The sequence below is a fragment of the Sparus aurata genome, chromosome 11 (genome assembly GCF_900880675.1).
Source record: "Sparus aurata chromosome 11, fSpaAur1.1, whole genome shotgun sequence".
Taxonomy (NCBI): Eukaryota; Metazoa; Chordata; class Actinopteri; order Spariformes; family Sparidae; genus Sparus; species Sparus aurata.
This window is the reverse complement of record NC_044197.1, coordinates 8,349,673-8,361,971: the sequence shown is the minus strand read 5'-3', so window position 1 is coordinate 8,361,971 and position 12,299 is coordinate 8,349,673. Positions and strand designations below refer to the sequence as shown.

At 46.4% G+C, this 12,299-nt stretch overlaps 1 protein-coding gene across 4 annotated transcripts in view; it reads left to right on the top strand.

Annotated features, from left to right (window-relative positions):
* The first annotated feature begins 614 nt into the window (after positions 1-614).
* Positions 615-12,299, top strand: part of LOC115591701 (capping protein, Arp2/3 and myosin-I linker protein 3-like) — a 35,890-nt gene continuing 24,205 nt past the window's right edge. For all 4 annotated transcript variants that reach the window (XM_030433915.1, XM_030433918.1, XM_030433916.1 and 1 more), the window contains exons 1-12: positions 615-932; positions 4,876-4,970; positions 7,816-7,866; positions 7,978-8,037; positions 9,256-9,377; positions 9,535-9,629; positions 9,984-10,054; positions 10,191-10,264; positions 10,345-10,420; positions 10,497-10,585; positions 10,912-11,006; positions 11,664-11,750. In XM_030433915.1, the coding sequence (XP_030289775.1) occupies positions 875-932; positions 4,876-4,970; positions 7,816-7,866; positions 7,978-8,037; positions 9,256-9,377; positions 9,535-9,629; positions 9,984-10,054; positions 10,191-10,264; positions 10,345-10,420; positions 10,497-10,585; positions 10,912-11,006; positions 11,664-11,750 (973 nt within the window). In that variant the 5' untranslated portion in view covers positions 615-874. The remainder of the gene's footprint in view (positions 933-4,875; positions 4,971-7,815; positions 7,867-7,977; positions 8,038-9,255; positions 9,378-9,534; positions 9,630-9,983; positions 10,055-10,190; positions 10,265-10,344; positions 10,421-10,496; positions 10,586-10,911; positions 11,007-11,663; positions 11,751-12,299) is intronic.

Sequence of the window (12,299 nt, the reverse complement as noted above, 5' to 3'; positions counted from 1 at the left end):
AGATGGTGAAACCGAGCCAGACAGCAGCTACAAACACGAACACATGTCTTGTCCTGTACCTAGCTTGCTCGGTTTTGCCGTTCAGGTCGCTAATTAGTTGCTCAGACGGCTTATAACATGTCTGCAAATTCCACCTTAAGTTTGTGTTATATACCGGTGGCATCCTTTCTCCTCAACACCACCGACAACATCCGGCCACCTGCCCCTGACATGTAGCGCGGGTTGGTTTACTGTGACTTTTGTTCCCCTGCTGGTGCTCAGCCTGCCAGACATTAACGCAATTAAAGAGCTTTTCTGTGAGCAATACGTTTAAACAAAAGCACACGAGCATTCATTTGAACTACAAAATGGACGACAGTGTGTGGCTGTAGCTCGGCTGTCCACTCCTGTTTTACTTGTTTTTTTTATGTACTGCGTTTACAAGCCCCGGAATTGATAATCAATACCTTACAAGGCAGAATCTTTATTAAAAGGAAATAGTGCAGCAGTGTAAAACAGCATCAATCTGCTGCTGCTTTTCACTGCCCTGTCAACTTTTCCTGCGCCTTCACAGGTAACCACAGCTGCCTCATTATCCCTGAGTGGTCCCCGCCTCCTCCTCCTCATCATCCCTCCCTCCACCTCTCTGCCCCTCCCTCCACCTCCCGTCGCTCCCACATCATCCAGCCTCCCAGCATCCACAGGATTTCTTCCAGGAAGCGCGTCGGGCAGTCGGATGCCCTGCTGGAATGCCTGGGAGAGAGACCATCCTTACTGTCCATCTCTGAGAGAGAGAGAGGAGGAGAGAGAGGAGAGAGGGGACAGCCAGTGGGGAGGAGGTGGAGGAGAGCAGGAGGAGGAGGAGGAGGGGTGGCGATAGGAGAGAGGAACAGACATGGCTTCTAAAGAGATCACTGCCTCTGGTTTCGTAAGTGTGAGCAAGGATATCACAGGTGGGTAAAGGCTGGTTATTATTCTTGCTCCGTTTGTGCGAGTGTGTGCGCGCGTGTGTGTGAGTGAGTGAGTGTGTGTTGTTGCGGGTTGTAGCCGCGGTCACCTCCCGGCGTGTCTGCTGTTCATGCTCGGGATGCTTTTCCCCTCCGCGCGTCTGGCGGAGGCTGCGACCGAACAGACGCATTGGATGGACAGTCAGGAGCTGCTGCACCTTTCCGTTTTCCTCCCGAACCCCCCCTTTTTTTCCTCCTCTCTTCTCAGCGCGTGTGAATGAGTGGATGTGCAGATGAATTATTCACAGTGCAGGGGAAATTTACCTTGCTTGGAAATCTGCCCCTCGGGGCGGATCAGGTGATAAAACCCCCCCTCTGCCTTAGGCCAGAGAAGAAAAGGGGCGTTGTGGAAATAAACGGTGTGTGTCCTCGTGGGGCTGATAGCGTTTTGTTCGCCAACACACACTATTCCAGAGGATGTGTGTGTGTGTGTGTGTGTGTGTGCGTCCCACCCCACCCTCTCTAAACCTCAACCTTTGACTGTTTTATCTTTGTTTTTTTCCCCTGCATGCTCGAGCGCTACAGTGTTGACGCGCGCGCGTGTGCACGTGCAAGTGTGCAAAAAGAAAAAGTGGGACTGATAACGGCAGATGTTCGCCGGCTCGTGCCAACAACAACAACAACAACAGATAAACGCAGAAGGCCACGCAGACCCACGACAGAATGCACTCATGTTTAAATCCGTCATGTTTCTGCTCACACATGTCAAAGTCACAGCGCGTGCAGCCTTGGATTCTGTGTTGCTGCACGCGCGCAAACACCACGCTCCACAAATGCTCAGGGTATCCGGGACTCTGCCGCTGTGTTAATTACTCCTAATGGCTCTATTAGGCACACTGTGATGATTAATCCAGTGGAATCCCTGCCTCCACACTCAGTCACCTGCCGGGAGGGCTGCGCAGCCTCCACCCTGCAACTGGCTGACAGGTGGATCACCCGGCTTCACCGTGGTCCTGGTGGCCTGCAGGCCCTGCACAAGGTCAACCTGAATGAGACTTCAGTCCTCATCTCCTCCACCCTGGATGGACTTGTTATGATCAGTGGTTCCATCTCTGGCTCTCAGAAATCTCCTCCTCATACAGAGAACTGGCGCTGATTTGTTTTCAGAGGAGCATATGTGTGTGTTTTCAGGCTTGGAAAGTGAAGCTCAGTCTTTTATTTCCAACGCTCAGACGCTGCTGCTGTGTACTTTTAAATAGAAGTGGAAGAAATCCCTTTCAGAGTTAAAAGGCACATATAGTGGCGGTTCTGATAGGGGGGGCCAGGTTGGGGCCGGCTTTTTTGTTAGGGGGCACATACAACCCAGAAAAAAAGACAAATCCCTCATTCAGACAAAACAGTGTTTGCAATTTCAACAATTTTGATTGGGTAGTAAACTGCTGAGACACTTTATTTCCGCCTTTCCCTTCAGTACAAAATCATTGCAGGAAATCTGTCATTGTATTATTTATGCAGACTCCCTGCCAGGGGGCCACAGGGGGGTCCAGACTCAGAGTTACAGGGGCACTGACCCCTGTTGGACCCCCCTAGAACCGCCCCTGGGCACATGTAGAAAACACTCAAATCCACAAGAAAAAGTTCAAACTTAAAGCGTTTTCACCAAAATGCTTCGTTAGAGTCAAAAATGTAATTATTTAGAAGCACAGTAGAGCGTGTCAGTTTCATAATGTTAGATATGATTACTGTAGAAGATGCAGTAATGTGTACGCAGCATTTAAATGTTGCTTCATGTTGATGTGAAGCTACTTTCTACACAGTCATGTTGTTTATTCTATAATTATAATAATTCATCAGAATTTGTTCAAAGCAACACTTTTAACATGGTTGCAACTCATTGTTGGCTCTCTTTCCATCCCTCCATCTTCTGTGACCACTGATCCTTTGCTAAATTTGCTAAGTACTAATCAAGATCAAATAGCAAATTGGATCAAAGTGTTGATGTATGACAGTCTCAGACTGGGACTCAACAATCAACCATCTTTCTCCAGAATGGCTTTTAAAAGTTGCATCGTGCTGCTTTAACTGATCCTCCTGTCAAGTAAAGTAACTAACTACTGCAGAGGGACAATTGTAGTGCAATAAAAAGGACACCATTTCTCTGGAGCAGAAGTAGAAGAGGGCGTGAAATAGAGAAATTCAAGTTGAGTGTAAGTGTATCAGTGGAGTAGATAGACCACATTCCACCACCTTAAAGTTCACAGAGATGTACGTGGACACTTGCTGCTCCATAAAGAGAAAAACCTCGCTTCACCATCTGCTACGACTGTATCAACTCCCCCTGCCAAATCCCCACCGTCCCAGCTTTAGTATCGATTTGCTCGTAAAGTCGTCAGTCGGATGCCGCTGTAATGGAATGGAGAGGATGAGTCATGTGGTCCCCGCCGGCGACTGTATGTTTCTTTGATAGTGTCGATGGCGTGCGCTCCCAACCCTGTGAGTAAGACGCCTCCTCTGGCGCAGAAGGCAGGTTTTACGTGCTGGATGCATGTCAGGGGTCGCAGCGCTGACGGTGATGCTGTTTGACAGGAACGCTTCTCTGTGAATCACAGACACCGATGCTCGCGTGTGTCATGTTGCTCTTGCGAGGTGGAGAAAACGACACAGGAGCATATTGTGAAGCACTTTTTGCTGATGCCACTCGTTAGAGGGAGCCTCGCCGATATGAGGTGTGCACTCAGTGAGCAATAAAGAGGAAAATGATCGGTATATTTCCGAGTCGATACGTGATTAATCCAGGCAACCTCCCAAATAAATGCCGTTGTGGTTTAAAGTAGCTTATTCATCATCATCAGGATACAGACTCGGACTTCATGTGATTAATTTATCCTCTGAAAATGCCACCAAAGGTAAATGACAAGCCTGATATATCGCTCGGTAATTAGATGAAGACTTGAATACAGGACCTAAACACCGAAAGGTCAGGGTGGTTTAGTTTGATCTTTTTTTTTTGGACTCATTTGATTGTGGTTCTGTTTTTATCTTCAAGGTCCAATAATTTGCTCTTTTTCAGGTTCATATTTGTACGTGTCTGCTACAAAATGTTTTCTGATAGGCCCAGTCTGCTCTGATTGGTCCGCTGTCACAGGCCTGAGCAGACCTACTGTGTTTTCTGTATTTTTCATGCAACCTTGGCCGTGCTGAGGGAGGTGACTGTGTAGTTGTGACATCACAACCTCACAGATGTCCTGACAGCTCGTTTTGACGGCACTGATTGTGAACACAGGCTGTGAGCACTATAACTGTATTTTACTGTAAAATGCTGTCAGAGTTTCAGCACTTAGACTCGGTTTACAATAAAATAAAGATATGGAAGTCTGCCTTTTTAAAATTAGAATTATGTTCATGCCTTTATTGATAATTGATTGTAGTAAGATGATGTGTAATGAGGCAATAGAGGGATGAGGAATGATACAGGCAAAGATATAATCGTTCTCGTACTTATGCTCTTGTTTCGGCTGTGATTTTTAAACGTGTCTGCGCTCTCCTTGATTTAGTATGAAAATTCATTTACAAAGATGGAAACAAAAAGGTAATCCACACTATTAATGGTTAATGTCGACCGTGTAGACTTTTCAAATCGATCCAGACACGCTGCCCGTGCAAAAGATAAACGAATATGTGATTTTCACCGTGATAAATTTACCTGTGTCGAGTTTTTCCGATCTCTACCAGTTGATTTTTTTTTACATCGCGCTGAAATCACTGAAGCCGGCGTCTGTCTGGAACACACACAGTGCGCTTTGAAAGATGCTCCGCAGTGATGTGCTGTTTTTTTTTTTGTTATGTTTTCGACGAAAACAAATCAAAAATGCTGGTTGGCCGAAAGAGTGTTTGTGCTTCAGATTTTTTTTATCTATAACATTTCAATGTCTTCATGTTCTTTTCACAGAGAGCATCAAGAAGATTGTTGACAAATCATCTATCAAGTTCATCCATGGCATCAAGGTTGACACCAAAAGTGGCAAAACAGAGGACAGAGTGCTGGTAAGTCGCTGCTCTCGGTCTGTTCGCTGAGGGTTTTTTTTTTAATGGGCCTCCGTGCTCCACTAACACTGAGCTGCTGATGTACAAGAACACCTCAGTCCTGCAGCCTAAGCACTCTGACGCATGCATCATGTATGTGCAGCACCTTTCATGTTAACTCCCACTGCAGCATTCATGGATCTGTGACGACAGTGACGTCAGAAGCTCCCGGTGATTAAACAGCGGAGCATCCTGCTTCCGAGGTCACTCGCTAACTGCTTTATAACTGCTGGCCTTCATCTGTGGCTGCTGTTGGCAGGATGGATGTGGATAGTCGGTATCTAAGGGAGCGGCTGTGGGCTCCTCTGTGTGCGCGAGCCCCGACTGTGGAGGCAGTGGGGGGGCTGAGCAGCTCGCAGCCTTTGATTCTGGGGTGCTTTCATCAGAGAATATGGGGCAGAGATATGAAATCTCTATTAGGGTGAGTGGAGCTCAGCCAGCTATCTGGTTGAAATCTGGGGCAATCAGCTCTGGAAGTATGGACCAGAACTCCGACTGGACCCTGTTGTGTTTGCGGATTGTGAAGCACACATTCCAGAGAAGGTTTTATTGATTGATTTCTCCTTTAAGTGCAGCAACTAAACCATATGTGTGTACAAGCAAGCTCTTATACGGCTCCCAGTCCAACCGCAGTGAAGTCAGTGTGTTTTTGATACTGTTTAAAACACGGGTGAGTCCCGTTGCCCCTCCCGAAGTCCCCTGGTGATCCAATGAGCTTTCATCCCCAGCCGAGCGAGCCTCATCCTGGCAGAGCAGTGCCTCCACTCAATGGATGCTTTAATGATTCGTCGTGCGGCGAGGACGGGCGGTTAGAGGAGCTTCTGCATGTACAGCCTTTGATATCGTGGCACTTTGATACGTCTATCTGCCAGAAACATCTTTCCAATAATCTCTTTCCAATCCGTGTCTCATTTTACTGCTTCCTTCTTTTTAAAAAAAAAAAAGCTGAACTGGAAAGCTAGAGTCGTCGCTCCTGCTGGGCGCGCACAGAAGACTGGAAAATAGATTGGAGTTTGATCAAATGCGCCTGTGATTGGATTTTTTTTTTTTTGCAGAGCTTGAAAAGTGTTACGTTTTCTCAGAGAGGCTGGGAGTGAAGGGGTTGAGGCTTCTTTGCGGTCGTAATCGCTCGTTCTGCTCCGTCGCTGCAGGTCAGGCGAGTTTATCCTCCTCACCCAAAGTGTCGAACAAGAACAGACGAAGAGTATCTGTCCTGTAGCAGCTCGTTGCATAATTACACTCCACAATAAGCCTGATGTGTGTGTGTGTGTGTGTGTGTGTGTCGTCTCTCTCTGATGCGGAATAACTTGATGCCAGATCTCTCTCCTTCTGCTGCATCAGCGTGATTCACTCCTGTTTACTCGCTCTTAACTACCACCCGTAACCCCGACTCATCACGGTAATGCGATACAGTCTGGCCTTTTTAATCAGCTCCTTCAGACACGCACCTCCTCTCCTCTCCTGTCATCTCCTCTCTCCTCTCCTCTCTTCTCCTTTCCTCTCCTCTCCTCTCGTCTCCTCTCTCTCCTCTCCTCTCCTCTCCTCCCCTCTCCTCTCCTCTCTCCTCTCTCCATCTCTCACGCACATTTTGAGTGACCACATTTCAGACACCTCACTCGCCGTGTGGGCGTGAGAGGCTGCCAGTGCGCCGCTCTGACGGGCCCGTGTCAAGCTCCTCTCTCCGGAAGAAAAAACAAAAACGCAGCAGCGGATGGGAGAGTTGTAATTTAATTACGTCTTTTTCATCGGGGGGGGGAGGAGAGGAGGAAGAGGGTTGGGGGTGGGGGGGGGTGGTGTTTGTCCTGAGGGAGTGTTTTAGCAGGGGCCATCAGAGAGAACGGAGTAAATGATTGGGAGCGACGGAGCAGAAGAAGAGAAAGAAAAAGAGCAGAGGGCAGTACTCAGGGGCTGGTGCAGAGCAGCCAAATGCCAGAGAATCACCACTCGCTTTGTTTGCCTTGACGATGAGAGACTCTGACTTTTTTGGGGTGTGTTTGCAACAACAAACAAAAAAACAAAAGAGGAATGAACCAGAATCCGGGGGGGGGGGGGGGGGGGGATGAGACTCATCAAACAGCTGCACGACACAAATGTTGTCGAGAAAATAAGTAGGTGCAGACGCAGAAGTGCTGCGTGCGCTCGCCCGGATGGAGATGATGCACAAATAAGCTCCCCAGTTTGCCCTCAGATTGCCGGTCACGTCGGGACTTTTCATCAACTTTGCATCGCGCTGAAATGATCCCACGCACTTTCAGAGTGCAGACGGCAAATTAGCCGAGGTAGTAAATTAATGCTAAACTGGCATCCTCACCCAGCATGACTGGAATCTCTGCCTCATGACTCGAAATGTGGAGAAAACATAAACTGCTGCTGAAAAATGTCCAGTTCTTTCCTCTAAGCTCTCTGTGGAGATGCTGAATGATTAGAAAGTGATTGACTGCCAAGCCCAGAGCCACACTGTGTGTCTCAAATTAAATACATTAGCCTCTTTCATTTTTTTTTTTGCCCGCAGCAGACGTAATGTAACGCTAATGAAGTTATATTTGTTAGAATGTGATTAAAAACGTTGGCGTGTCATCATTTCTCAGCCTGTATCGCAGGAAGTTAATCTATTAATGTTAGACAATGTGTCTCTGACACAGAGGGCTTTTAGCCGGATCGATACATGAATATACAGACGACTCATTTCCCTCTCATCATTACCATGGAAACTCCCGGGTCTACTCTCTTCCCTGCGGGGTTGTGACTGTGCAGGGAACTTTCCCGTAAACCTGACTCAATTTGCTCCCTGTTTTTTCTTTTTCAGGTCCTCACAACATGGCGTCTTTATTTCCTGGCGCCAAAGATTCCCGCCAAGGTACTTTTCACCGCTCTCTCTCTCTCTCTCTCCTGAACAGTACGAAGCTTTTATAAAATTCCCAACACCCGCTGAACTCTTTGCTTTGTCGATTCAAATCTGTGACAACAGGTAGAAACCACCTTCAACTTCCTGGAGATTCGAGCCTTGAACTCCCAACCGGATCACCAGGTGAATTTTGAAAAACATTCAGGCTGACCTCTGTGCGCACTCCACTCCTCTTTTTTTTTCTCTTTTTTTTCTTTTTACAGCTAATTGTTTGTCTTCACAGTTGTGTAATAGAGCGGTTACATCACTTCGGCCTTCGAGGAATGACAAAACGCATTTGGAGCGTTTATAGACAGAGCTTCAGTGACAGTCATTGCTCTCTTAATTATGTTTTGTCTTCTGGCAACGAGAAAGAACTGCTCAGGGACCGTGTGGAAATTATTAGATTTATCAGAGAACAAAGAGTTTGTGTTTTTGTTTTGCTGAAGAGAGGCTAGTCAGGATTTTTCGGGGGGAGCACGGGGAATCATTTTGATTATTTACCCAACCTTATTTATATATAACTGTGAAAAATACTCTGTGCTCGTGAGATTAATTACAGGACTTCAGCAAACAACCTGTCAGCCATGAGAAACGCATGGATTTTAATTGATGTTAGTTAGGTGTTACATAACATAACACACTATAATGTAGCTGTAGGTTTATTAAGCTTTATGGATGTAGTGAAGCACCTATATTTGGATGCTGTTATATAAACATATAATAAATAACAATATAACTAGTTGTAATAATATGAAATAGGTCTTCATAGAACTAGTTATAATGGTTAAAGACATTAATAAACACGTAAAATGGCCTTATGTCTGCTAAACGACATTATAATGTCTTATTAACAATTTATTAAATATTTATATGCTGCTCGTAAATTACACATAGGGAATTTAAAGGATAAGTTCACCTCAAAATACTCACAGAAAGTTTGGTGTAGTTTTGTTATTCACAAAACACTTCTGGAGCTTCACAACAAAACAGCGTAGCAGCATTCTCCTAAACAGCTGAAGTAGATGGAGACTCGTCATAAAATGTAAGAAACATCCCCCCCCCAAAAAAAGAAACAAAACATAAAACAGCTCCTCACAGCTCATCCGAGGTAATCCAAGTTTTCAGAAGACTGTGAGATCCCGCTTTGATTTTAAAAGACATTTTTTACACCCTTGACAGGCGGTCGAGCCCGTTCAGCCGCTTCAGACAGGTTTTAATTGCGTTTCATTATTTTTTCTCTTTTTATTGGTGAAAAGAAACAGAGTCAGGATCATATTTTAAATCAGAGTGGGAGGTGTTGCGGTGTGGTTCTCTTCAGCCCCCCTGTAATTTTCACCCACATTTCCATTTTCTGCGCAGGTTATTATCGACACCGACAAGTCCAGCTACTCCCTGAGGTTTGAGTCCCGCGAGCACCTCAATCATGTGGTCAGCCATATTAATTTCGCTCTGTCTCGAATATTCAACAACTCCATCTTTGCGTAAGTCTCACTTTTTTCCCTGCAGAAATCTGAATAATCTGTGCAGTGGTAGATGATCAGAAAGCTGAAGGAAGAATGACCTTTTTCTATTTTTTTATCCGCTAAATCTAAAGATAGATGGTCCCTAACGGTGTCTGTGTGTCTTTAATCTTTGCAGCCCGTCCATCTGTCATTCAGACAGTGACCTTTCTGAAGGCAGCAGGAAGTATTCGCCCAGCTCGGAGACTTCAGTGGAAACGCAGAGGGCCTGTGGTAAAAGACACATCATCATCAAACACGGGACTTTGCACGCATTAGTACAAACACACACACACAGTCAGAGGCACGTGCACACAAATTGGCAGACTCAAGAGGAAGTTGGCTGGCGCGCTCCACAAATGCTCCCCCCAGATGTTCTTTCTAAAGTGCTCTGTCACCCAAATAAAAGATTGATAATTTGGACAAATGTTTTCTGCGTGCACTCTCCTCCGCTCGCCCTCCTGTTATCGCCGAAGGAAGCAGCTGTTCGACATCGACTCATTCATTCTTTTTCTCTCCCTCTCTCTCTCGCTTTTTTTTTTATTTTTTCCTTTTTTTGTCCTCCCGCCGCCCGCCTGCGTCTCTCAGGAGGCTTCTCAGAGACGTACTCGGCTCTGTGCGACTATAATGGCATCAGCTGCAAGGAGGAAGTGCAGTGGGTAAGAGCTGTGGGACTGTGCCTGTGTCGCTGTGAGTGCCTTTGAGTGTTATGTACAGCACTGTGCACAGAATGAAGGGGCGGGGGGGGGTCATATATTGCAGGAAAAACAGGCTCATGGGTAATGTTGCTCCTAGGACGTGGACACCATCTATCACTCCCAGGACAACCGCGAGTTTAACCTGCTGGACTTCAGCCACCTAGAGAGCAGGTGAGGGACAGAGAGCGGTCAAACACTATTACCTCCGATTTACATCGCCTCGTTTACGTCAGTTTTTACCTTTTTACCAGGGATTTGGCGGTGATTGTGGCGTCGATGGCGTACAACACCTGGTTCACCAAGCTGTACTGCAAAGACCTGCGCATAGTAAGTACAAACCGCTCCGGTTTCGCTTTGCTGCAAGTGCAGGTGAAACGTTTACATGTTTTGCTTCCTCCTTCAGGGGTCAGAGGTCACCGAGCAGGTCCTGCACACAGTCAGCAAATCCTCCAGCCTGGAGGAGATCACCTTGGAGAACGCAGGGTTAAAATCGTGAGTTTTTGGTCCCTTCTTGTCATCCGTTCAGTCGCGAAAAACACTTGTATCATCTCGTCTGTGGCTCCGAAGGGAGCTTTTTAAAGTCTGAATCATCATCCAGCGGAGGATCTAGCGTTTTTCAGAGCTTGTCCTATTCAAGGGATTAAAAAGTCAGGTTATTTCAGCCTCTGCTGCACACAGTCTGACAATTCAGTCTCGCCACTGCGATTCTTAATGGAAGTGCTTTTTGCCAAATCTCCACAGTGCTCCTTTCTAAATGTTTATCTGTATTTACAACACGTGTTTTTTGTTGCGCATGAAACTGTGGCCTCGCTTCACAGAGACTTTCCGCAGAAGATGTCGGCGGCTCTGTCTGAGAACCCTGCGTCTGTCATCCACTCGCTCAACCTGGCCCACAACTCACTCGACAACCAAGGTACGCCGAGATTTCATTTCTCAGCGTGGGTGCTTTCAACCTGATGTTCAGCTCCGGTGAAAGAACTTCAAGGGGCAGTTCACTTCAGGACCAAATATTTATCTTCCCGATGTCTGCGCAAGATGTCTGCCTTGTGCATTTATTCACGGACGAGATGCGAGGTAACCTTCTCGCCTTCTCTTCAGTGGGACGGAACTAGGATGGCACTCGAATAACTCAACATCAAGATAATCCACAGACTTTGTTGTCGGCAAATTCATGTAGGAGCTATTTTCTTTCTACCAAACTGCACCCGCCAAACGTATCACCGGTCAGAAGGAAACATGCACACTTCTCATGGTCTCAGCTAGTTTATTTAGCTTATTTAGTAAGCTAGCCTCTTGTCTATAAGGGAGTTAGAGTTACGGGATGCACAACGCAGACATCTCCAGGATCTCCCCAAACTTGGCAACTCACACCAAAACAATCTGGACAGTTTTGTTTTATTTTGAGGTGAACTGTCCCTTTTAAAAATCCCCATCGCATCTGTGAATGAAATCTATTGAATGAAAAAAGCCAAAGATGGCCAAGAACGGAGCTGAGGTGTCTAATGTCTGATTTCTAAGTACCAAATGATTCTGTTAACCCATTTTAACACCTTTCGTATGCACACTGCAGGTGTGTCCAACTTGATCCAGCAGGTGTGTCGCCTCAGCAAGGGACTTCGTCTCCTCAACCTCTCCAAGACCTCGCTCACCTCCAAAGGTTTGATCTTATCCCTCTCTGACGTCCTTCCTTCTCTTTTCTCGTCTATTCCAGTTCAGCGCTGTCAATAAAGTGCGAGCAGAGAGGTTTCTTGGAGAATTTCCTTCCAGTGCAGTGGAAATCAGTCAAACGACACCCCACAGCAGTAATTTTTTTTTCATAAAGCTGCATCTGATTGAGCAGACTCTCAGAGTTTGTGTTAGATTTTAGTTAAAGGAATAGAAAACCTCCAAAGCCCGGGATAATTCTCCCTCCTGAAGAGCTTTGTTTCATGCTACGACTCCATATTGACTTTTAGTCTGATGCCTCGTGCAGCCCTGCAGGCAGCGCGCCTCCTGTTACCGTCTCGTTTTGTCTCGTACCCGGCGGAGAATTTAAATATTACATCGAAGCAGACGGATACAACACTCTGCCTCTCGTTGCATCCACGGATACCTGTCGCTGCAGATGTCTATGAATTATGTAAGGACGGAAAATGTTTTGAGAGTCTTCTCTGTCTTTTAATATTGTACAACTCCCTACTCCCTCCTCCTCCTCCTCCTCCCCCTC